At 39.3% G+C, this 22,568-nt stretch overlaps 3 protein-coding genes across 8 annotated transcripts; 1 reads left to right on the top strand and 2 right to left on the bottom strand.

Moving 5' to 3' along the window:
• Nucleotides 1-579: 579 nt before the first annotated feature.
• On the bottom strand, nt 580-2,817 carry dusp13a (dual specificity phosphatase 13a). Its single transcript, XM_016668452.1, has 6 exons — nt 2,590-2,817; nt 2,321-2,446; nt 1,990-2,231; nt 1,138-1,354; nt 930-1,052; nt 580-854 (listed from the first exon to the last, which is right to left on the bottom strand). Exons 2-6 carry the CDS (start codon nt 2,443-2,445, stop codon nt 629-631), a joined length of 933 nt encoding a protein of 310 aa, XP_016523938.1. The 5' UTR covers nt 2,446; nt 2,590-2,817; the 3' UTR covers nt 580-628.
• Nucleotides 2,818-3,583: 766 nt separating this feature from the next.
• adka (adenosine kinase a) lies at nt 3,584-14,046 on the bottom strand. Of its 2 annotated transcripts, none has more exons than XM_007546112.2 (11): nt 13,955-14,046; nt 11,613-11,687; nt 10,808-10,861; nt 8,104-8,182; nt 7,837-8,009; nt 7,656-7,764; nt 6,384-6,554; nt 6,267-6,302; nt 6,056-6,170; nt 5,891-5,977; nt 3,584-5,815 (listed from the first exon to the last, which is right to left on the bottom strand). In XM_007546112.2, exons 1-11 carry the CDS (start codon nt 14,044-14,046, stop codon nt 5,691-5,693), a joined length of 1,116 nt encoding a protein of 371 aa, XP_007546174.1. In that variant the 3' UTR covers nt 3,584-5,690. The 2 variants fall into 2 exon arrangements, with proteins under 2 accessions (XP_007546174.1, XP_007546175.1); XM_007546113.2 differs by lacking the exon at nt 13,955-14,046 and adding an exon at nt 13,091-13,192 and having other exon boundaries at nt 5,691-5,815.
• On the top strand, nt 13,358-22,367 carry LOC103134053 (AP-3 complex subunit mu-1-like). 5 transcript variants are annotated; one of them, XM_016668442.1, is made up of 10 exons: nt 13,358-13,637; nt 15,233-15,305; nt 15,639-15,950; nt 17,725-17,896; nt 17,977-18,114; nt 18,210-18,295; nt 18,379-18,512; nt 18,958-19,165; nt 19,777-19,921; nt 20,646-22,367. In XM_016668442.1, exons 3-10 carry the CDS (start codon nt 15,678-15,680, stop codon nt 20,744-20,746), a joined length of 1,257 nt encoding a protein of 418 aa, XP_016523928.1. In that variant the 5' UTR covers nt 13,358-13,637; nt 15,233-15,305; nt 15,639-15,677; the 3' UTR covers nt 20,747-22,367. The 5 variants fall into 5 exon arrangements, with proteins under 5 accessions (XP_016523928.1, XP_016523930.1, XP_007546176.1 ...); XM_016668444.1 differs by lacking the exon at nt 15,233-15,305; XM_007546114.2 differs by lacking the exon at nt 13,358-13,637 and having other exon boundaries at nt 14,417-15,305.
• Nucleotides 22,368-22,568: the final 201 nt, after the last annotated feature.

Raw genomic sequence — 22,568 nt, 5'->3', positions numbered from 1 at the left:
AGACCATCAGAAAACGGTCTTAAGACCAGTCTTAAGAGCAAGACCAACTTCGAGTACCACAACACTGGCTACTGTCCTCAGCGGTCTGTCTGCTCTGTGTATGAAGGCCCAACTCCAGCTTTCTGAGTTGCTCCAGAAATCCAGAGTTGGGTCCGATGTCTCGGCACAGACGTACAGCCACGATGGCCTCCGCTAGCGTCAGGCCCTGGTGGATCATCAGATAGGCCAAAACCAACGCGCCAGAGCGGCTCACACCCATGGCACAGTGAACAAGAACTTTCCCTGAAAGAAACTTTATTTAGTACACTCGTTTACAGTAAGAATAGCATGTTTGCTGTACACAAAGATATTATTTGTGATTTTAAGAATCAGGAAATATAAATATTTCTTTATTTAGGCAGCATGCATAGTCTTTTCCATACTTATTCTTGCTCCCGGTAAAGATGCATAAATATTTTCATCGGGTTTTAGAAGGTTTTGTGACTTGTTAACGACATCTTGTGGTGATCGGTCAAATGTTTGGGGTCATTATTTGAAAGATTCAACTCATTGTCTGTTTTCTGGCTGAGTCCACCAATTTTTTTTATTACAAATGTCCAGCTATTTGAATGGATTGTGATGGATTGTCTCACTGACCATTTTCCTTCAGGGCGCTGTCTATGAACTGTGCAGCAGAGTTGAAAAATGGCTGGAGATTGAACTCTGGATGGTCTGCAGCCTCAACGCCATGGTACACGACTTCAATATCAGTGTAAAACGTCTGACCGGTGTTGATCCGATGTTGACCTGCTGCAGCGTTCAGCACATGAGTAACACCCAGAGACGACAGTCTGGTTTTATCTCGAGCAACAGACCTTCAGACACAAGTCACACACAAAGTGTTTTACTCTATGTATTTCTCCCACATTACGAAAGACTTAACTACTCACTCATCTCCAATGTAGAGTTTTGGCCACACTTCATTGACAGAGCCCACAGGCTTCCTGTTGGTCCAGAGAATTTCCCTCAGCTCTGTCAGGGATGGTGTTTCTCCCTGCTCGGCTAAATGACCTCTGGAGCAACACAGATGCGTGTCTTGCCCTGGTGGGTTAATGGGTTAATGCTGATTTCTCAATTTGTGTATGAGTGTGCTTTTACAATGCCTGGGCCTGTCTTTTTCTTCTCCTCTCCCTCTCTAGGCTCATGTCAAGGCAACGCAGCTGCAGCAGGAAGCCTGGGTTGGGGCAGATGTCTCTGTGTGGCCTTACAGCGGCCACAGCCTCCTGCAGCCGCAGGCCCTCAGTGATCATCAGGAAGGCCAACACTAGCGTTGCGGAACGACTCACTCCCATCAGACAGTGTACAAACACCCTTCCTGGGACACACATGTTAATTATTACCTTCAACTTGTTCGTATGTACACATAAACATCAGCAATGTAGGATCTGAGACGTGTAGAAAACCCAAACTGAAATGGCAGGTTTGTAAAAAATTAGACCACGAACATTATTTCAAAACTTTTTCCAGCTTCTGTGATATTTATCCTATTCAGTTTAACTGAAAACAAATGTGTTTGAGGAGAAATTAGAAAAACAAAAAAGGTTGTTGCATGAATGTACGCGACCTTAAAGTATGACCAGCAATGTTTGTTTGCATTTGGTCTTCCTGTGTAAGATTTTTTCCAACTCTCCAAATCTCAGTCTGGTAGTTGCTTGTACTGAACTTTGGATAGACCAAAGTGGTGTAGTGCATGTATATATGGAACTTTTTACCGTTATCCTGGCATTTGTTCAATCAGAAGCTTTTGGTCCTCTGTTGGCGTTGGATTAAGGACCTTACAGTGTTTCAATAAAGTGTTCGTTTAAAGGTTTTAACACATATGCAACCAGGTTATTTTTACATTTACCCACTAACCAATCGATTACTTGGTTGACTGTGTTTGTGAAACAAGCACTGAAATAAAGCAAGCTGGGTTTTACACACTGTGTAGCTCTCAGTATGTTGACTTGCCTCCCATTGCCAGCGCAGCTCTGATGTATCGCGCTGTTGGATAGAAGTAAGGACTGAGGATGAAGTTTGTTGCGTCATCAGCCTCCACCCCATAATAATCCACGTTCATGTCTCTGTAGAAGCGTGGGCCAGTGTTGACATAAAAGCAGGGACCATTGCCGGGGGCTGGGGGTCCATGAGCGGCATTTACGATGTGCGTAATACCCAGACTATGAAGAGCTCCTTTGTCACGTGCTGCCGCCCTGAAACACGATCACAGGTTCACGTCTGCAGTAAGGATGCAGGATGTTACTTTACACACATCCATGCATGTTAATGGGTGTCAGCCTACTCGTTGCCTATGTAAACATTTGGCCAGACTTGATTGACGTGACCAGTTGGGCGTCTGTCTGCCAGCAAGAACTCCTGTAGTTCAGAGACGGAGGGAGGTTCATATGGGGGATCCCTAAGAGACATACTGTAGACATACAAATACAATAACCACCATCTTTGAGTACATTCTGTACAAGTCAGTGTGTAATAAACTTAGCCAGACATGACAAAAAAATCTTAAAGCCAGCCCTGTCCAATGTGTTTCCAATATAAATCGCTCAGGCTTACCTCGGTTTATTGCAGTAAAAACATGTCTCCTTCAGTTCTCGCTTCTTCTGCAGCTTCGTTCCTTTTATAACTCAGTAATCATACACTCACTGATGACAAACGCACTGCAGTACACGCTCAAACTAAAATGCGTTTAAGCCACACGTCCAAGTTCTCAGTCGTCTGGGCAGCTTTGTAGAGATCTGAACTTTATCATCAGGTTGTGTATTTTCATACTGACCTCAGGCTATATTAGACATCTGAGCTCCGCTTGTATCAGTGGACGTGTTGCTTTGAGACCAGACAATATTAAATCAAAGCAAATCATTAATACTCTTGTGTTTTTTTGTTGTTGTTTGGTTTGGTTTTCGGAATCATGTAAATGCATTTACATTAAGTTTCACCTTGTTTTTCTTTCCCATATCAAGTCATCACGGTTATATCTTAGTTACACATTTCATCTAACATTTACTTTTTATAAATGTAGCCTTTATATTGTGAATGGAACTACTGTCCACTTTTTAGTTTAACATTATGGTGTTTTCCATATGAAGACATTTTGTTTTATTGGTAATGTACTTAAAAATGTATAACTTAGCTTTGGCAGAGACCAGCTTCCTTTCTAATACAACCAAAATTCAAGTAATCATAAACAAACATGGAGAGTTATTTAAAACTGCTTCCTTGCAGAAACATGTCTGGGATCAACATATAAACAAAGCTAAGCATGCAGTAAATACAGCACAAAATCATTTTTAGAACAAAAGACGCAACAATTTTCTGCTATTATAGCTTACAGGTGTTTCATGAAAGATCAGAATCTGCAGTGCAATGGACAGATAGTTAAAAGTGGCCTCAGCTAAAACATACTTTAAGATTAGGTGCTTTTACAAACTAATTGCTTGTTCTTACAGTATTTTGATGTTTGTGTATTAATAAAGATTAATGACCCCAATTTTTACTTAATCCACGTTTCTACTAAAAAGCCATAAATAAACAAGTTCAAATGAAATTGGCATAATTAAACTGAATTTTATTATTCTTTTTCAAACATCACAGTCTGCGACTGTTATGGACAACTTGAGCATCACTTTGAGACCAGAAAGAAAAGGTCACATAAGGCTTTTTTGGTGTATCTGGACATGGTGAAGCCTCAAATGGAGAAACATTCCCAGCAGGCACGTTTTGAAACACCTTCTCCATTACTCTGAAACTGCACACTTTTCTAAAGAATTTTTTATTAACTTTGTCAGTAGAGCTGTTCAATTTGAATTTTATCAACATGACATAATCTAATACAAGTAGATTTTTTAAGCTGTTTGGCCCTATAACAATTAAAGTTACCCTGTGGTTTTCTTCCAAACATTTCCTCATCTTTTTTTTTTTTTTTTTTAAAGCAGAGGTTTTACCTCTGACAAAAGTATCAAACTTGATTAAAAAACATACATTTTCCATTCTCCTGATCCTGATTTAAGAAAATAAATGAACAGTCGGTGTTCATTTCAATGCCTGCTGAGACAACTTCCAACAACTCCAACCTTTTTGAAATACCGTTTACATTTACCAGATACAGGAGTATTTTAAGCTTAGCTCCACATGAACATAAATACCAGTGCTGTAAAGCAGGTTTAACAACTTCAGGTTATCTTTTGTTTTTCTCACTTAAGTCAAATGGTTGAAAAAAAAAATGCCCAGAAGTATCAAAATACTGATTAGAAAGTCACCAGGTAATCACATGTAAAACTGATTAAGCTGAGTCAAGGTCAGGTTGTGGAGGTTCAATTTTTTTAATAAGAAAAAGAAAATTCTAAAGTATTTATAATTTAAATAATTAAACAGTGTAAATGTATAAATTAAAGATGTTAACACTGAGCACACCATGGCCGTAATGGCACACGATGGAGGTGGCATCATGCTGTGGTGATTCTGTTCTTTGACAGAAAGAAAGAAATCATCATTAAAGCACAAAGTGGTCCGTTGAAATGATTTGTTTTGTATTTTTCCTATGAACAAAATGAGGCTATTTTCTTGAGACATGTGAAACTTTGAGGCCTTGTTCCATCAGATGGAGTGCTGCCTGATTTAAACATCACTTCATAACAAAGACAAAATAAAAATGATTTAGTTCAGTACGGTTTGTTTTCAGAGGTTTTAACAAGGATTCAACCTTTCATAATACACACTCTGATGTGAATCCAAATGTTCAGGGATAATTTTAAGAAATTAATGTAATGATAAATGCTCCAAATTTATATCTGTAATAAGTAGAATGAAACCGTTTCAGCCAGTTTAAGTATTTCCCTCAGGGCATGGAGACATTTCGCTCCTGCAGATGCTTTTCACGTTAAACTCACTATTACTTTACCAAAACTATTAATTCTGGTTCACAGTCCAGGACCAGAATTATCCTCATCCAATCAGCACCATGTGTAGTAATTTCAGAGCCAGGACTAAAAGAAGAAGAAGAAAAAAAAGGCCCACAGCTCACCTAAAACACGTCAAACTGACCCGTTTAAACAGGATGAGCTGAGGTGGAAGCTTTGTGGCCACTAAAAATTGTGCATTAAAAATAAAGACATTTGGTTTTTCCAACTCCTCAAAGCAGATAAAACACTGATCTAAAATTCTTGCTGAAAGTTTCACAGCTATATCTTCAAAAAACCCGTCGTGACAGTGATGTTTTGCTCTGTAGTCCTCGTTTGTGCTTGAAGTCGGTCTCTGAAAGCCACTGCAGAAGCGAGAGGCGAGATGAGAGCGCTTGTAGCGACGTCTGTGAGGCGTCTGCGCAGCCAGAGGAGGAGGAACTCCAACAGGAAAAAGGTGTTGGATTTTTTGCATAAAGCAAACTAGAAACTCGCAACCCTATTTTCTTAATTGTCAACAAGTACAAAAAACCCCCCTCTGATCTTGGCTGAATGGTCCTCTGCTGACCTCTTGAGGACAAAATGGAGACAGACGAGACATCGACAGGCAAGTAAAGATATGCAGACGCTTTAAAAAGAACTGACATTTGGTGACCAATTAAAAAAAAAACAAAAACAAAAAAACAATGGGGATCTGAAGAGCAGAGGCAGTGTGGGTTACGAGGTTTTCAGGCTGAAGGAAGAGCTTTGCGGCGTTCCTCATTTGAAGTCAGGCTTTTCTGGGAAGGTGCAACCTGCTCGTCTGATGATGACGTTAGCAGAGTAATGTGCTGCCCGGACGCACTGATCCAGAGGTTTCTCCTGGACAAGTCCAGACAGGAAGCCTGCAACACCCAGAGGACAACGTTACCATGACTGGAGAGGTAAAACAAGAGATGCACAAAGTCAAATATTCTTACCTCCGACAAAAGCGTCGCCTGCACCATTTGTGTCAACAATGTCCTTTGGGTCAATCTTGAGGACAGGGAATGTCTCAATCTTATCACCTAAGCAGACAAGACTTCAGTCTGGGAGCATGAAAATAGAGATTAAAGACAAAAACATGGAGAGAAAGAATCTCTTACTGAGGGCCATGATAGTTTCATCCTTTCCCTGGGTAAATACAACAATTCTCTGTCTCTTTGTGTTAACTTTGGGTAACGCCTGGGCTTTCTTGGCAATCTCCTTAATGTCTTTAGTCTGGGGCGGAAAAAAAGTAAAAGAAAACTTAACATTAACAGAACATGTTAATGGATGCACAAAAAACAAGACCAACACAGAAGAAAGTCCACTCACCTCAAAGTCCTGCTCCTTCGCAAAGGCTGCTGCCTCCTGAATAAGCAAATGTATCACAATCATGATTCTGATTTACATCAAGCACAACAGATCAATATGTGGTAATCACTGTCTTACCGATTCATTGCCGAATAACACGTCGATGTAAGGCATAACCTGCATGAGGTTGTCCTTGAAGAACTGGCAGATGAAAGGTGCAGAAAGGTTCATGCAGAATAGCTTGTTCTTTTCAGAAGCGTGCTTTGCCACTTTCAGGATGGACTCCAAAGACACAGTCAGGAAGAAACCCTGGGAAAAACAATCACACTGTTATTAAAACAGGCCGGACATCTAGAGCAACTAATAAATCACTTACAGCAATAAATCGACAGGGGTAATTTTAACAGACAAGAAAATCAGGGCTAATTTCCTACTTTTACAGCTAATATCAATAATACTCCTAAATTAGCCATTTAGCAAGAGGTCCTCACTTGATTCTGATTTTTTCCCCATCCTCTTCTCCTCTCTTAATTGTACAATTGTTTAACTAAACCATTAAGATAAATAGAATTAAAATGATAAAAAAAAGCAAAAACTTAAAATATCTTTTTAATCCACTGAGTCTAACTTTACTATTAAGTGAGATTTTCTCTCTAGTAGTTCAGCCCACTTTTACTTTCAACCCAACCTTTATTGAGTGTTTGTTTAGCTCTACTGTTACTTAAGCTGTAACTTTCCTTCACCTTCCACATACATATTCACTCTCTGTCGCTTTAGTTCATTCATTTTTTATTTGTTTTGCTCCATCCTTCTCTTTGGGTGCAGGAACTTTTTTTTCCTGGGGAAGCTTTTCTCCTCCCTGCATTTTGAACACACTTATGAAACCTGTCAACCGCATCTCATCTCCACTGAGTTATTTTATCTCCTCAGTGAGTTAGAGATAAAGTAACTCATTAAAGCTTTCTGAAGAGATTTTAAGAGGTTAACTAAAAATTTATGCATTTATGCACATAGAGATTAAAGCGATCTCAGCTACTCTGGACTGCTGAGCATTCACTAATTTTAGGTCTAAGTGGAGCAGAAGCTCCACAGCTGCTGTGTTTGGATGTTATTCCTCAAGAGACTTATCGCTCCGTCTTTAATTATTAAAGATATGCAGATTACTACAAACCTCCTCTGAGGTAAAGCTGGTTTTAATTCAGTGATTAAGCCTGTATTAGGTACTGGAACTACGGTGTCTGACTGCACCATATTTAAAGGGATTCTGCCTTTGCATGGGTGGATATCTGTCTTCAGTTTGCAGCAGCAGCACTCATACAAATTAGACACTCAACATTAGGCATTAAGTGACCTAATTGTGAAGCTCTAAAAAAAAATAAAAATAAAATCTTTGTAGGTTAATAAACTCACAGCAATATAGTAGACTTTAGCTTTTTCCACCAGCTCCCAGTTTTCTTCCAAGTCTAAATGCTTCTCCTTCTTATAACAGTTGGCAGCTGCTAGGTTAGCTACCAAAGACCTGGGAGACAGAAACAATATAATGAGACATTCATCATTAACACACTTTACAACTCTCCTTTTAATCACTGACCTGTTATCTCCGGTGATGCAAGCAGCGCACGTCCCCGTGGGCTCTTGGTCTTGCTCGTAGTAATGGGCGTCCACATGGGCCTCCGCCGCCTTCTGCTTGAGGATCTCTCCAAACTTATCTTTCCCAATGCAGCCGAAGAACGTGCCGACTTTGTGGGGCTCTTGGATCATCCACTGTGGGTCGCCGCAACATCTTACATTAGCAACCGGCCAATCAAGTCTTCACGCAGAAACGAACGTTTGTGGCTTCGGAGTGTGTGTGACTGACCTGAGCGATCTTAATCGAGTTCTGAGTGGCTCCACCGGCGTGATACTCTACTTTGAATTTTTTTACAAGCTCATCAAATCTAAACATGTGAAAATAAAAAAATAAAAAAATCTGAATTTATTCATCAAAGCAAGAGTAACCAATATAACATGATGTTTATATCAATGCGGATTTTAATATTGAAAAATAAAAAAATTTTCCGCCCCATTTTTATTCTGTAAATACATCATAAAGCACTATATTTATTTTCTCTGCCTATTAAAAATCAGGACAAGGTTTTGCTTCGTAAACGGAGATCGTCTCCTAATCCTTTCAAACTTCTACGTCTATCCAGAAACCTGCAGCACGTTTTCCTTCTTTTGTGGTTCATGCCACTCACATTTAACTCATATAGGTCATAATCTTTAAAGAGACAATTGGAATCAGCCTTAATCAGACCTCTAAGTATATCGGCATCGACCCGTAAAACCACGATGCGGTTCATCTCTGGTGCCAAGACAAATCTTTAAACGAGATCTGGGAGATGTTTTAATCTACTAAGTTTTCAACAAAAAGATATAATACGAGAAGATATAATATGAGAAAATTATTTGCTGTAGTAATAAATCTATCTATGAAAGTTATTTAAACATAAACACTTCAAGTTTATCACAATATCATAATTAAGCCCAGATATAGATATTTAATTTTGTCTAATAGAAATCCACTGCTGGTCAAAATCTAATGAAAACAATTGAGATCAGCTGATTATTTTCTTTTTTAAACATGCATCCTTTTGGGTTTAGGTAACGCAGTTAATAGATGTAAACCAATATCCTTGCATGGAATTATTTAAAAAAAAAAAAAATCCAAACAAAGAATAAAATGCACATCACACCAAATGTGGTGTGCATCGGTAGTCTCAGATCTTCACGCTGGTCGGCACAAAACTGTAACTGTGACGTAAGGCTGACCAGAGCTGAACTGTGCCTCCCTGTCTTATTGCTGCTCGTTCTTCTGAGAGACGCTCTGCTTGCAGCGCTGCTAGATCGTTCCGGTCCAACGGTTCACGCTCCTGGCGCTAAACTCATAGTTATGTCTGATAGCAAACAGCATCGTTTGCCGGTCCACTGCTAATCTAGAAGAGAAAGGTTGTTTCGGGTTTTCAGTGACGAAAACCACAAGCCAATCAACGAATGCGGACAGCTGTCGAGCAAAAACGTTTCCGTACATCACGCACAAAAACAGAGAAGAGCCACATAGGATCTACTAATGGAGATGAATCTGGCGAAGGGCAGAAGCGGTTAAAGATGCTCTAATGGAGAAAAGGCTGAAAAGACTAAAGTAGCACAGTCTACTACTGAGATAATTACAGCAGTTCTCTAATTGTGACCTTTAGAAACTTTTATTGTACCTCCCTTATCTGACAAACAAACATGGATCCGTCCAGCCCCTTTTGCCAACAGTACATTATGGTCATTACTGTAGATTTGAGCAACTTTAGGTGAGAAGCAATTTTCTGATTTAAGATCACATTAATGCCTTATTGGAATGTTTTCTTGTCTTACCCAAGTTGAAGACTAGTTAAGAGAAATGGGCTGGTGTCTGATGTCAGCTTTATGCCACAGCAAAACTAAAACCAGTGACGATGTCTCTGATTGAAGCATTTCAGATCTTTTTATAACATACTAATGACTCGTCTGTGTCCCTTTGTAGATTTTTCTGACAACAGCTGAGACTGGAAGGCCAGGAACATTGTAACATGGCATCTCTGCAGAAAGCAGCGTCACACTTTTCTCAAAATAAATACACAACACACGCATGACTGACCGCTGATTATACAATCCATGTCATTTTTGTCTGTTGCGTAATGCATCGCAGCCGTGCGACCTTGTTTTCCCCTTTGGACTAAAGCCTGTTTAATTGACTCATAGATTTTAGTTTGCCGGACCTGCAGAAGAACAGTCGCCTTCGAGCTGTCAAGTGTGTGTTCGCAGATATATTATTAGGAACAGCAACAACCCCACTGTTGGTAAAGGTCCTGAGAGGAAGTGAGGGGTCAGAGAAGGGGAAGCGATGAAGCAGAGGGGGAAAAACATTTAGTTGTCTGTTGTAAAAAATAAATAAATATATATAGTCAATATGATGTTGCTGTCAGAGATAATTATGAGAAAGTCTGACAGGGTGAACAAGCAGGTGTCTACCTGCAAAGAGCAACACCTTCTGCTCTACAAATCCATAGAAGAAAGAGAGGATTCAATTTAAATCATTTATCCCCCAAAAGATTTAAATCTGAAATGATTATCAACAAAATTTCAAATTCATAAGGAGCAAAAAGAGGGCGATCCGGTCCAGATCAGTGTGAACAAACTCTCACATTCTGCTCTCTTATCTCCTGCTGTTAAATGTTTGCTTTGTGGCTCTGGTCTCGGTGGGACTGGGGAGGTGAAGTGTCCCGCTCTGTCATTGGACGAGACCGTCTCACTCTGCTCAGCTCGCTGCGCTACCATTGGCCGTCTGCGCAGGAACAGAGGTCAATGGTAGCAGCTTTCTTGTGTGTGCCTGTTTTGGCTGGCCCTCTCCAGAACAGAGAGGCGCAAACTCGGGATGATTTCGGACGCATTTTTCCCCTCGCTGCAAAAAACCCCAACAGAAGTTCACATGTGTGGTGGCGCTAATGTCACAGGTACTCTACAGTAAATGTTGCAACACAGGAGGTACGAACAGTGCTTTGTGCTTGTCCTCAGCCAGGATCTGATCATTGGGCTTCAGAGAGTACCTGCAGATGATTAAAAAAAAAAGGGGGGGGGAAGGAATTCAATATTAATTACATTTCCTAAAACATCCAACAGTATTCATATCATACGGTAAATCAATTTCTGTCTGCATAAAAAGTCCATTTCCAAATCAATGTGCTAATCAGAGAGCAATTTCCTTGAAAGAAACACAAAGGTTTGCTGGGGATTAAAGGGCAGTTTTAGTCCTGCTTTAGTGAGGCCAAATTAGACCTGAGGCTGGCCGGTTCAGCTCTAATCCAGGAGTTTACGCAAGGGGCTTCTGACTGGACACGGAGCTGGAAACCAAAGCAGCCCTTTGCCCTGTTAAATCTGGTCCACTGGAGACCGAGAGAGCAAGTCCTCAGGGCAGATTCAAGACTCAGATGAGTCTCTGGATTACTGCAGGACTGATAAGAGTAATTCATTTTGCAGGGATACTGTACCAAAACAAAGAGCCATGGACTGACAGCTAATTTATGTTCAGGATGCATTAAAGCAATGGATCAGCTGCTTTTTTCTGTGCTTATTGGCTTCCTTCCTTATCGATCACAAACCTAAATTAATCTCTTTCCTCTATAATCTCCCCGTGACCTCTCCGATAACAAAACACAGGATGGCAATTGATCTGGAGTCGCTTACTGCGTACTCATTTTGTTTTGCCTACTTAGAACATTTGCAGCAACAAATCGATAAAAACCACTTGCACGGAAAAATAGATTTCTTTTTTTGTATCGTTTTATTATTTAAACTTACTTGTCCAAGAAGTCTTTATCAACAACAGCACAGATGTCGAGTAAGGGGTTTCCCATCCCAAAGAGCAAGTTGGAGCTGCAAGAAAAACAGAAACGTGGATGAAATTTTAACTGCTGATTAACAAACTGTAAGGCTTCTTAGACAGAACCGTCTTTGAGAGAAAAGCTTGATAAATAATTTAACAAATCTAAAAATAACACTATTCATATGTAGTAATCTTACATTATTTAAATTTTTTTATTTAAATTATTAAAATATGCTGCTGAAAGACATTTATTGTTAGAATTATTTTTATTAATGATTATTTTAAGTATTTATATACATTAAATGTGCATGATATCTATTATATTCATGTAATTTTTAAATAATGGATTCAAAACATTTTCCTAAATTAATGTTTATTTCATATAACAGCAGCTACATTTTTAAAATAGTTATCTTAAATCTCAAAATAATCTACAGAACTCAGTATAGAGTGGAGAGACATTGTTTTTCTTTACATTTAGAAGAAAAAGAAAACCCTGAGTGTGCAGTACTACTTTTGCAAAAACTGTAACTTCACACGAGAAAAGCAGAAATAGCGCAAATAAAGCAGATGTTTAAACAGCATTCACACACACACAAAAAAGAGATGCATGTGGTCAGTGGTGAGGATCTGGGCAACCATGCATGCAATTATATTATGACACTCGCAGCGAGCCAGTCCACCGACAGAAGTAAACTGCATATTTCTGCATTTTTCCAAGACAACGAAACTAACCGCAGGGGCAGACCATCTGATAACCTCATGGTCTTGTGATGCCAACAGACAAGAAAATGAAAAAAAAAATAAAATAAAAATATATATATATAAACAGTTACACTGCACGTCTGCACTTTGTATCATGTAATAACACCAGCACCTAAAACCTGTTAAGCACTTGGGTAACCTATTACAGAAAGAAAGAAAGGTTATGAGGTTATGGTGCAACCTCTACTCTCTGAGAACAGACAGAACTAACAAGTTAAAACCCCTGGATTTATTATGAGTAAGCAGACCAGGGGGAATGAGGATATGAGTAATACAGAAAGTCAGAATAGTAATGCCGCTTTTTTCGCTCCTGCAAGCCTGAGCGTACTCGCCGTTTCCATAAACTTGTCGGTGTTTGTGAGAAAACTGCGGATGGCCAAGTGGTGTCACTGACAGATGCTCGCTCCATATGAACATGTGCTGCCATATTTCCCAGGAAGCCTCTCTGATGCACATGGAAGCTTTTCAGGAACCAAACGCAAGGAACCGGTCACCAGAGCTACAGAGAAACGCATCAACATCTGAAATTGACATCTAACCAGAGGACACCGCACCCTTACTATCATCTCCCTCAACACACCCATCTGGTAGTATGCAGTCTGATGATTAATGGGCTTGTGCAGCCAATTACACTAACCCAGTGCCCAGATCTGCTCTGCTGGTTGTACCTCCATCAGTCTGCTCTTACCTCACAGAAGACATGGTGTTCTTCTCTCCCGGTATGTGTGCACCAGCAAGACACTGACAGACCTGTTGAGCAACCTTTAAAAAAAAACCGGTTCTGAAAAGACTAAGCTTTGGGGGGGAAAAAAACAATTTGAGCTCAGCTCAGCGTGCGGGCGGATCGATTCCTTTCCCCTGCATCTACAGCTCCTCCTACTGGGGACTGACTGATTGGAGGCATCTGAAGAAGGAAGGGCCACGGCAACCTGCCTCTGCCCGATGATTGGCTTGCTTCTCAGACTTCTGCTATGTTTTACTGCACCGCTCTAAGCTTCGTTTCCCCCTCATGAGAAGCGTCCCGATTACTGCGGCTTATATGAATTAGGTTCTGATCTGATTTCTTCATAGTGAAACGGGGGGAGAAAGAAGAATGATAACACTGTCCAATGCAGACCGCGTGATCACTTGGCTGTCCTTTGTTGTCTTTGGAGGCTGGCGCAGGATGGATCCTGCGTGGACAGTCTCCAGGACACCGGTCCGGGCATTTCTGAAGCTGGTCATGCTGAACTAAGGTTAAATATTTTCCCAGCTAGCACTGTTGCACTTAAGGGGCGGCTAATGGTTAAATCTTAGCTGTCGGTGTTAAAGAATAACAAGATAAAGACACTTCGCAGGAGGACTGTTTCCACAGCGTTGGTTGAGGAACATTACAGACTCGAGACACCACTGCATAAATGGGCAAAGCCGTTATATAAATGGCTAAAGTGTTGCACCTGGGGTAACACTTTACACAACAATTGATTTGGCGCACAAATCGCGACTCGGGTAAACGCTGTTTCGTCCCCTGTTGCTGAAAAACAAAGGAGCCGTCACAGCGGATTTTAGTCACCTTAGTTCGGCAGCAGCCTTTTTGCTCGGAGACTCTGTCTTTTCATCCTCGGAAAGTTTGGGTTTCTTTGCTTTGGGTTCATCAGAAGCCATGGCTGTTCAGACTGAGCACGTTGCAATCGCCTTATGAAAAGCGGTCATGCAATGTTGAATTTAAACCCCGAGTACAGACTCGCAGGTATCAATAGCCAAAAGTTGCGTCGTGTTAAATAAATACATAATTTAAGTTAATAGTTATGCAAAGGTTAAGAATTTATTTTACTGTGCCTTCGTATGTTTTAATCTTCGTGTCACATCCACAGTCATTTATAACTTCTCCACTAACTGACAATGTGAGGTTTGTTGTTAAAATGTATTTGTTCACTTAAGAATTGCTATATTTATTTATTAAATAATTTATTATTTTTTAGATTTGTGCATGTTTGCTCATTTGCACGTGTTTTGTTTCCCATTCAATTGTTTTCTTCAGTGACAAGTGGATTTTGACAATCTTTAGGGTCCTGCAGCAGGACTATGAAATAATTTAGTAAACTCTCACAAAGTAATAGAACCATTATACATGCAATAAAATCACGTTTTAGGAAAAAATAATTCTATCTGTATAACTCATTTCAACACCAAGACAATTATATAATGAAAAAGTACCTTGCAGTGACACAATCAAGGAAAGTAAGACAAAGTTGGGAACTGAAATGAATGTTCCAGTTAATATAACTAGAACTATTTAAACCCCCTCTCTAAACAAGTGAGTTTTAATCTTGATTTAAATGAAATTAATGCTTAAGCATTTTATTTCAGTTTTCTGGAAGTTTGTTCAAGATCAGAAGAGCATTAAAACTACATTGTAATTATTAAGGTACCATAATAATATAACCGTACACGTTGTCGTTTGACCCCTTCTTATCACACTGATTTTTAAGTTTATAAGCTTAAAAATAATGTAACTACTTAAAAATAGCCTTAAAAAGATAACATGGTACAAAGTCTGTGAATTTCCCTGAAAGAAAAGGAAGTGTTTACCACTATTGGAACTACAAATAGTACCTGCAAGACTTTACTCAGGGAATAATCTCTCCACAGCTAAACGCAAGGCGCCGGGTTATAGCCGCCCACAAATTGTGCCTGATTATAAAAGAGGTGAAAAAAGTCTTTAAGGTAGTTAGTCTACTACACTCATTGTTTTTCCAAGCTGTAAAAGACCCATAGAAATATTTGAACACTTAAAAAAATTAAGTAGGCTTTATTTTGTGACTTTGACTTTTTTTTACACGTGACCCAGTTGTGTTTACGTGGGCAAACATCTGCAGGCGTCTCCATCAAATCTTGTCAGCACAATCAGCTGCAGTTAGCAGGTAAACTTTTTACAATCTTACAACTTTCATTTTAATATATTATGTTTAACGCTTTAGAATAATCATGACACTTGTAAGTGTCCGATTAATTTGTTTTTAAGAGTAAAGCTGGTAAATGTGTGCGAAGTCCGACTGCTAACCAGAACGAGAAGTCAACTGATGCGAAAGTTAATTTGACTTAACAGGAAGTAAAGCTGGCTAACAACTTGAAATAATAACATTTTGCAGGTATTGCAGGTATTAATTAGAGTAAGTTACTATAAAACACATGCGAACAAGTTATGCTTGTCAGTCTGCTGATTCTGAGTTGGTCTATTGAATTTTTTTCGGTAGCAAACCAACAACAACCACCTCATCACTGTTCCTGCTGAGATGATCAACAGCCTGTTTCTGATCAGCCACTCTGGAGACATCTTCCTGGAGAAGCACTGGAAGAGTGTCATTAGCAGGAGTGTGTGTGACTACTTTTTGGAGGCCAAGGAGAAGGCAGGGGACCCAGAGAATGTGGCCCCAGTGCTGCAGACCCCACACCACTATCTCATCTCTATCTACAGGGGCAAACTCTTCTTCCTCTCAGTTACCCAGACTGAAGTCCCCCCACTCTTTGTCATTGAGTTCCTGCACAGGGTGGCAGATACTTTTCAGGTGGGAGTTTAAACTATTTAAATTGATCATACCTGTAATAATTAATTTGTTTTCTTTATTTGCAGCAGAATGGATAGTTGCTGCTGCTCTATTTAAAAAAAAAAATAAAAATGTATAGATCAGTTATACAGTTTTTTGTGTTAAGTTTTGTGATAATGTCATGAAGCTGTAGTATTTTTGTCTTAGGATTTTTATTCTTTGAAAAAAGTAGAAGCATAACAAAACTATCAATCCACACCTTTTTATGATCTTAAACAGATGACAACAGATGTTAGCTGAGTGTTACACGGTGGTTTTATGGTGGAGGTTGTTATGCAAATGTTTACCTGGAATCCTTATCCCTGCACTCTTTGTTTCCTGTGTTGCATTTGAAAAATGTCTTTTGCCTTGCATTAGCCGTGTATTTATTAAAAATATTTACACACATTTACAACTGCAAACACATCTGCAGCAACGGACTGGCATTAGATTCTAATGTGTATTGATTGTGAGGAGAAAATACTATAGTTTCACTAGGTTTCCACAAAAATATATAACATGAGCTAATTACTTTTATTCTGAGTGAAAAAGCAAAGGTTATTCTTGCTGCTAAATTAAAATATGCATTTATTTACATACCAGGTTTTACAGTTATAATCACCCAGCTGGCTAGTGAGCATTATCAGTTCTATTATAGAGCATTTTTCATGTCTACAAGTGTATTCAAGACATTTAAAACAGATGGACTAGCATACTATAAATAACATATTATCAATGATGATATTCAGTATATTAAAAAAAAATAGGTAGACAAATCAAATAATTACTAAGGATGAAGAACTGATTAAACAAATTTGTGTCCAATTTGACAGCGCTGGAAGCAAATACTGAAATGTGCAAAGATTGTAAAATAAAACAAAAACAAACGATAATAAATACCAAAAGTGATCTTAAGGAAGACTGTTCCAAAGATGAGGGATAATATAAATAAATAACGTAACGCCTCACTGTGAGTTTTATGTCTCATTTTAAGCATTAACAGAAGACCTGGAGGTTCTGATGGGTTTGGGGAATAGATCCAAATAGTACACAGCAACAGGTGGGGGAAGGGATAGTTCTTATGTTTCTCTATATGCCATAAAGCTGAAGAAAACTCATGTCACTCCAGATCTTTCTCTGTCATTTTATTTAAAGGACTCTCCAACATAGGAACAATGTTACAGAACAATTTAGTGGTTTTAAAACCATAAATTGCTAAAACGATGTTATACCTCGATACCACTAACTCCTCATGCCTTCACTTCTATATGTACAAGGGATATCTTGCATTTTTCCAAACGATAAGGGCCAAGTCATTGTACTGCAGGCAGAGGATAACTGATTGGAATCATGGGAATGTGGTTTTATTCATGATGCATCAAATTGTTTTGTTGTGCTTCTCCTTTTTTTCAATGAAGCACTGTTTTGGCGTAGAAAAGAGGAATTGTTCTGCAAACGTACCACTATCATTGTCGGCTTTGTGTGACTTAATTCTGTCAATTTGAATGGTTATTCCTTACAGTTAGTGAAAACTTAAACCTCAGTTTCTTACAGAATGAAATAGTTATACAAGAATATGGAGCAAGGTCCATTAAGACCCAGAGTTTAAAAACTGAAAAACCTGCTTCAGTTTTACTTTAGAGACACCAGTCAGAGTTAATCTTCTGTTTTGCCAGAAAGAAATTCCACATGTTGACCCCTGGAGCCGAGAAGGCTGTTCTGACCTCGGTGAGACATTTTTCTTCTTTATCCACAGGATTACTTTGGGGACTGCTCAGAGGTTGTGATCAAGGAGAACACGGTGACTGTTTACGAGCTTCTGGAGGAGATGTTGGACAACGGGTTTCCTCTGGCCACAGAGTCCAACGTCCTCAAGGAGATGATAAGGCCTCCGACCATCCTGCGGTCGGTCGTCAATACGCTCACAGGTAATCAGAGGTCAGCTGAGGCTGCAAGAGCCAAACTATATGTAAAGTCTTTATTCCTAATTGCGTCCTGTGTTTTCCAGGAGGCAGCAACGTCGGGGGAACGTTGCCTACAGGCCAGCTGTCTAACGTTCCCTGGAGGCGGGCAGGTGTTAAATACACCAATAATGAGGCTTATTTCGATGTGATAGAGGAAATCGATGCCATTCTGGACAAATCGGGTAAAACAAATTAACGTATTCAACGATATCATCGAATATATTTGCTAAAGGTTTTAATGCATTTCAGAATGTAACTAGAATCGTGTGGTCTGCAGGTACGACTGTCTTTGCAGAGATTCAGGGTGTGGTTGAGGCCTGTGTGAAGCTCACTGGGATGCCTGATCTCACCCTGTCCTTCATGGTGGGTCCGTTTTATTTCAGCATGCGTTAGTAGTTGTATTTGACACGGTGTGCCATTAACCGAGTTTTTTCGAATCTTTTAAGAATCCACGACTCCTTGATGACGTGAGCTTCCACCCGTGCGTGCGTTTTAAGCGCTGGGAGTCGGAGCGCGTCTTGTCCTTCATCCCGCCAGACGGAAACTTCAGGCTCATGTCGTATCACGTCAGCTCTCAAAAGTAAGCACAGATGTCCCTGTGTTGTACATTGACTTACAAAACCATCTTGAGTTTTCCATGTTTTGTTTCAAACTGCATTATGGTGAAGTTTAAAAAAAATAAAAAAATAAATAAAAAATTACTGCGTTTTGGAACCACTTTTTGCCAAAATTACACCTCCTGGTATTTTGTTCAATGTCTTTTCAGCTTTGAACAGTTAGAGTAAAAATGACAATTCTTGAACGCAGCACTTGTAGTAAACCATTTAACATGTAATTGAGCAGCCCTGATATAGAGGATGATTTTTTTTATTTCTTCTCAAGGTCAGTCAGGTTGGCAGGAGAATGTGTATAAGAGCATATTCTCTAAATATACTCTCATGTGTGAATCCAGTAGAAAGCCTGGTGCTAATCAGCGTTGACTCATTACTGACGGAGGCCTGCTCTGTGTGCGTTTTCTGTCCCAGTCTCGTAGCCATCCCGGTGTACGTGAAGCAGAACATCAGCTTCTTGGAGACGGGTTCTTGTGGTCGTCTGGACATCACAATTGGGCCCAAGCAGACCATGGGGAAGTCGGTGGAGAACTTGACGGTCACTATTCCAATGCCTAAATCTGTGCTCAGCGTCAATCTCACAGCCACTCAGGGAACCTACACCTTTGACTTAACAACCAAGGTAATCAGCCAGCATGGCCTTCCTCACCAGTGATGCATGACGGGTAACTGACTTTAATATGCCAGCAATAGATGCTATACTTTAAGTAAAAGCTGGTAGGAACTCAAACGCATCCCCTTTTTTATCTGTCCGATTATGAACACAGGTATTCAAAATTCTATTGGGAGTTTTATGTGTTATGAGTTGAAACTAGATTAAGCTTTTTAATAACAAATGCTGAAAATGAGTTAGGGGTGAAACAAAGGGTCAGTATGTAGAGAAGTCCCCATGTGCCTTCTGGAGTGAGGGTGCTGCTTTAGAGGGAACATTGTTAGTACATGGCACTGTTTATTTTTTCTTGAAAATAATATTTTTTTTTCCCTCAATGCATAAATAAATGCACTCCTAAATAAAGCCTTAGTCAGAATATAATTATCCTGTTGCAGTAAAATGGGAATATATCAAAAGACATTAGACATGTCTTTGCCAGGCATGCTAGTAATTGTGGAGGGCAAGTGAAGCATTTTTATATACACCACCGGCTGGTCAGTGCAGATGTTAGAACCTGGCGGTGAGAATAAAAGCGGCGTTTTGTTGTATTACCCTGACCTCAAACACTCGTTCTGTGGTAGGTGGTCCTTTGGGACGTCGGGAAACTTAACCCCCAGAAGCTCCCCAACCTGCGAGGAAGCATCAGCATTCAGACGGGCTCCCCGAAGCCTGAAGAGAACCCCTCGATCAACATTGGTCTGCAGATACAACAGCTGGCCATATCAGGTGACGATCAAAGATCAGCAGGAACTAAAACTGAGCTTTTACTGAAGCTTAACATTTTTATGTGTCTAAATGGTGACAGATGATGATGTCAGAATGTGAACACCGTAATGAACACAGGGGTGTTTAAATCTTGTTGTGAATTTTCTTGTTCAGCTCCTTATTAAAGAACAGCAAGTTGTGCAAGAAGAAGTGAAACGTTGAAAAGTTAGAAGTGCGTTCAAATGTTTAAAGAAGCTGACATTAAGTGAACCTGTAAACGTTTTAACGAAGTTTAGGTTCATCCTGAAATTTCACTTAGGAAATTGGACTTAGGAAAATTACTTGTTTGCTTATTTAATACCATATTAAACAGTGGAGCTATGAAAATAATAATAATAATAATAATAATAATAATAATAATAATAGGCATTATAAATATGAATATTTAAAGATTAGGTAGTTCTAAAAGACTGTCTCATGGAAAGTAAAAAAAAAAAATACCATGCAATAATTTTGCAGGAGATTTTAGGAAGTGGACATTGTTGTCTTTAGAGCCTCAGAAGTGAGTCTTTGTTTTTCATTATAGAAAGAAAATGATGCATCAAAGGGCCTAAATGTTATAATAAGCAAACACTCAGTATTCCATGGAACTAATTTTAGGATTTTAAAGGTTGAAGTAGCAGTAAATTCATTCCTAATTTGGCTTCCCATTCTCTTTTTCTTTTTTGTTTTTTTTTCTTTCCAGGTCTCAAAGTGAGTCGTCTGGACATGTACGGAGAGAAGTACAAACCATTTAAAGGGGTCAAATATGTGACTAAAGCGGGAAAGTTCCAGGTCCGAACCTGAGCGAGGCAGGAAAGCTCAGCATTCCGATGCACCAAACAGGGGAGCGAGGGTTACCACACTGCCGAGTCAGCGACAAGTCTTACTATCTACATCTGCATGGTCAATAATGAAGAACTCAGCATTCTAACAGCTATTTATTACACCGCGTAAACCATGCTTGGTATTGTATTTTAAATTTATATGACTGCAAAGGGAAGCCTTAAAATCAATGTGATTTCTGTTTGTTGGGTTTAGATGTAACGCATCATATGGAGAATTTTCCATTTGCTGCACGTGTATTTCTGTATCTAACATGCTCAACATGTTGCAGAAGGGGAATATTTTTTTTGCTTTAAAAACAAGCTCCCTGCCTTGCTTTACGCGACATCTCTTGAACTTGAACATTACAGTCTGCACGCTGCCTTAAGAGTTTGAAGGAATACCTTTGAAAGGGTTTTTACGTGATACTAGTTGGCGGATTTTATTATAATAATTTCAGATGAAACTTTGGGGAAAAATGTATGTACTGCCTACATTCTGAGTGGTTGCGATGCAGATATGTCTGCACACATTCAGCGTTTAATTCAGTGGCCTTGTGAGAGGAGTTGTAAGAGCTCTGTAAACACACACTACAGCACAAGCTGCAAGCTCAGGAGACTTGAGGGAAGTATGTTGAAAACTGTATTATTTAAAGAACACAGTAAAAATGTGACATTGGGATGGTATGGGTCCGATTTGGTTATTCAGGTGTTTTTTTGGGGGAGAGGGAGTAACTGTAGAAACTACATGTTGTTGAATCCAGCTGTTTTCTCTGAGCAGAGAATTTTTAATCACTATTAGAAAAATATCCTATTTAAGAAGATAATGTAAGAACCTCTAAACCAGATGCCTTATTGTAAAATCTTTATACTCCTCCTTGTGTGTTTTTTGTTGTCTTTGTATCCAAGCTGCCAGATTAGCTTTTTGTTTGAAGATCCTTTTTGCGGTGCCTTTCTACATGCTGAATTTTCTCCTGCTATTTTTGTGTAAACTTTTATCCCAAAATCTAAATGAGACATTTGTCCAAAGCTCAAATGTTGAATATGATGAAGAAAATGTAATAAATTACCTTCCAATCATGTGCCACAAATCTAGATTTTTTTTTGTTAACATGACTCATCTGTTATATTTTGAACGCATCTTCTGAAATGCAGCTAGTGATGTTATTCAGAGATGAAGTGAGGAAACGTTGCAAATTGACATCGGAGGCAGAGAGGAGCGCCGCTTTTCTGACCTCGGTTGTTTTATGCATTAAAAACATGTCGACTCTTGTTTTTATTATAGTCTTTATTCTTTCAAGGCACAGCAGATGTTGGCAGGGCTACAGGCTATCGGAGTACATTCAGAGTGTGGATTAACGTCTACGACGTACAGCTCCACACGCCGAGTCTGTGACGACTACAGTACGCCTCTTCCCCCCAAAAAGAAAGAAAACGGGTAACAGTCTGTGCTGCAATTCAGAACTTCATCCCTAATCATACCAGGGACGGCTCAGTAATAGTGTTAAAATGAGACTACACACACGCACACTGTCTCAATGAGACATGTACATTTACCCACCCAGTTTTTTATTTTATTTTTTTTAAAGAATTTGTTAATGGAATGAAAATATGCATTTACTCCTTTAGTTGTAAGTACAGTTCTGGTTGGAAATTTCCATACACTCATCCTGGGCATAAATGCCATGTTTTTGTTGTTTTTTTTTGTCTTTTAATGATTAATTTAATAAATACATAAAGCAGATTTAAAGATCTTTCTTCAGCTGCCATGGTCGCATCCAGGGAACTGGTAAGGAGGTTAAAAA

This window comes from Poecilia formosa, unplaced genomic scaffold, assembly GCF_000485575.1.
Source record: "Poecilia formosa unplaced genomic scaffold, Poecilia_formosa-5.1.2 Scaffold15, whole genome shotgun sequence".
In the NCBI taxonomy this organism is placed as follows: Eukaryota; Metazoa; Chordata; class Actinopteri; order Cyprinodontiformes; family Poeciliidae; genus Poecilia; species Poecilia formosa.
Note: the sequence above shows the minus strand (reverse complement) of the source record. Positions and strands in the feature narration are given on the sequence as shown.

Bases quoted from the DNA above. Each gene is read 5' to 3' on its own strand.
- dusp13a (XM_016668452.1), bottom strand. From the start codon at position 2,445: ATGTCTCTTAGGGATCCCCCATATGAACCTCCCTCCGTCTCTGAACTA. The intron at 2,232-2,320 runs GTAGGCTGACAC...ATCGTGTTTCAG, and splicing joins AATGTTTACATAGGCAACGA to GGCGGCAGCACGTGACAAAG. The intron at 1,355-1,989 runs GCAAGTCAACAT...TGTGTGTCCCAG, and splicing joins AGCTGCGCTGGCAATGGGAG to GAAGGGTGTTTGTACACTGT.
- adka (XM_007546112.2), bottom strand. From the start codon at position 14,046: ATGGCTTCTGATGAACCCAAAGCAAAGAAACCCAAACTTTCCGAGGAT. The intron at 8,183-10,807 runs GTTCGTACCTCC...TCACATGTTTAG, and splicing joins GAGGACAAGCACAAAGCACT to ATTTGATGAGCTTGTAAAAA. The intron at 5,816-5,890 runs GTAAGAATATTT...TGGGTGTTGCAG, and splicing joins AGGCGACGCTTTTGTCGGAG to GCTTCCTGTCTGGACTTGTC.
- LOC103134053 (XM_016668444.1), top strand. From the start codon at position 15,678: ATGATCAACAGCCTGTTTCTGATCAGCCACTCTGGAGACATCTTCCTG. The intron at 15,951-17,724 runs GTGGGAGTTTAA...CTTTATCCACAG, and splicing joins GGGTGGCAGATACTTTTCAG to GATTACTTTGGGGACTGCTC. The intron at 19,922-20,645 runs GTGACGATCAAA...TTTTCTTTCCAG, and splicing joins ACAACAGCTGGCCATATCAG to GTCTCAAAGTGAGTCGTCTG.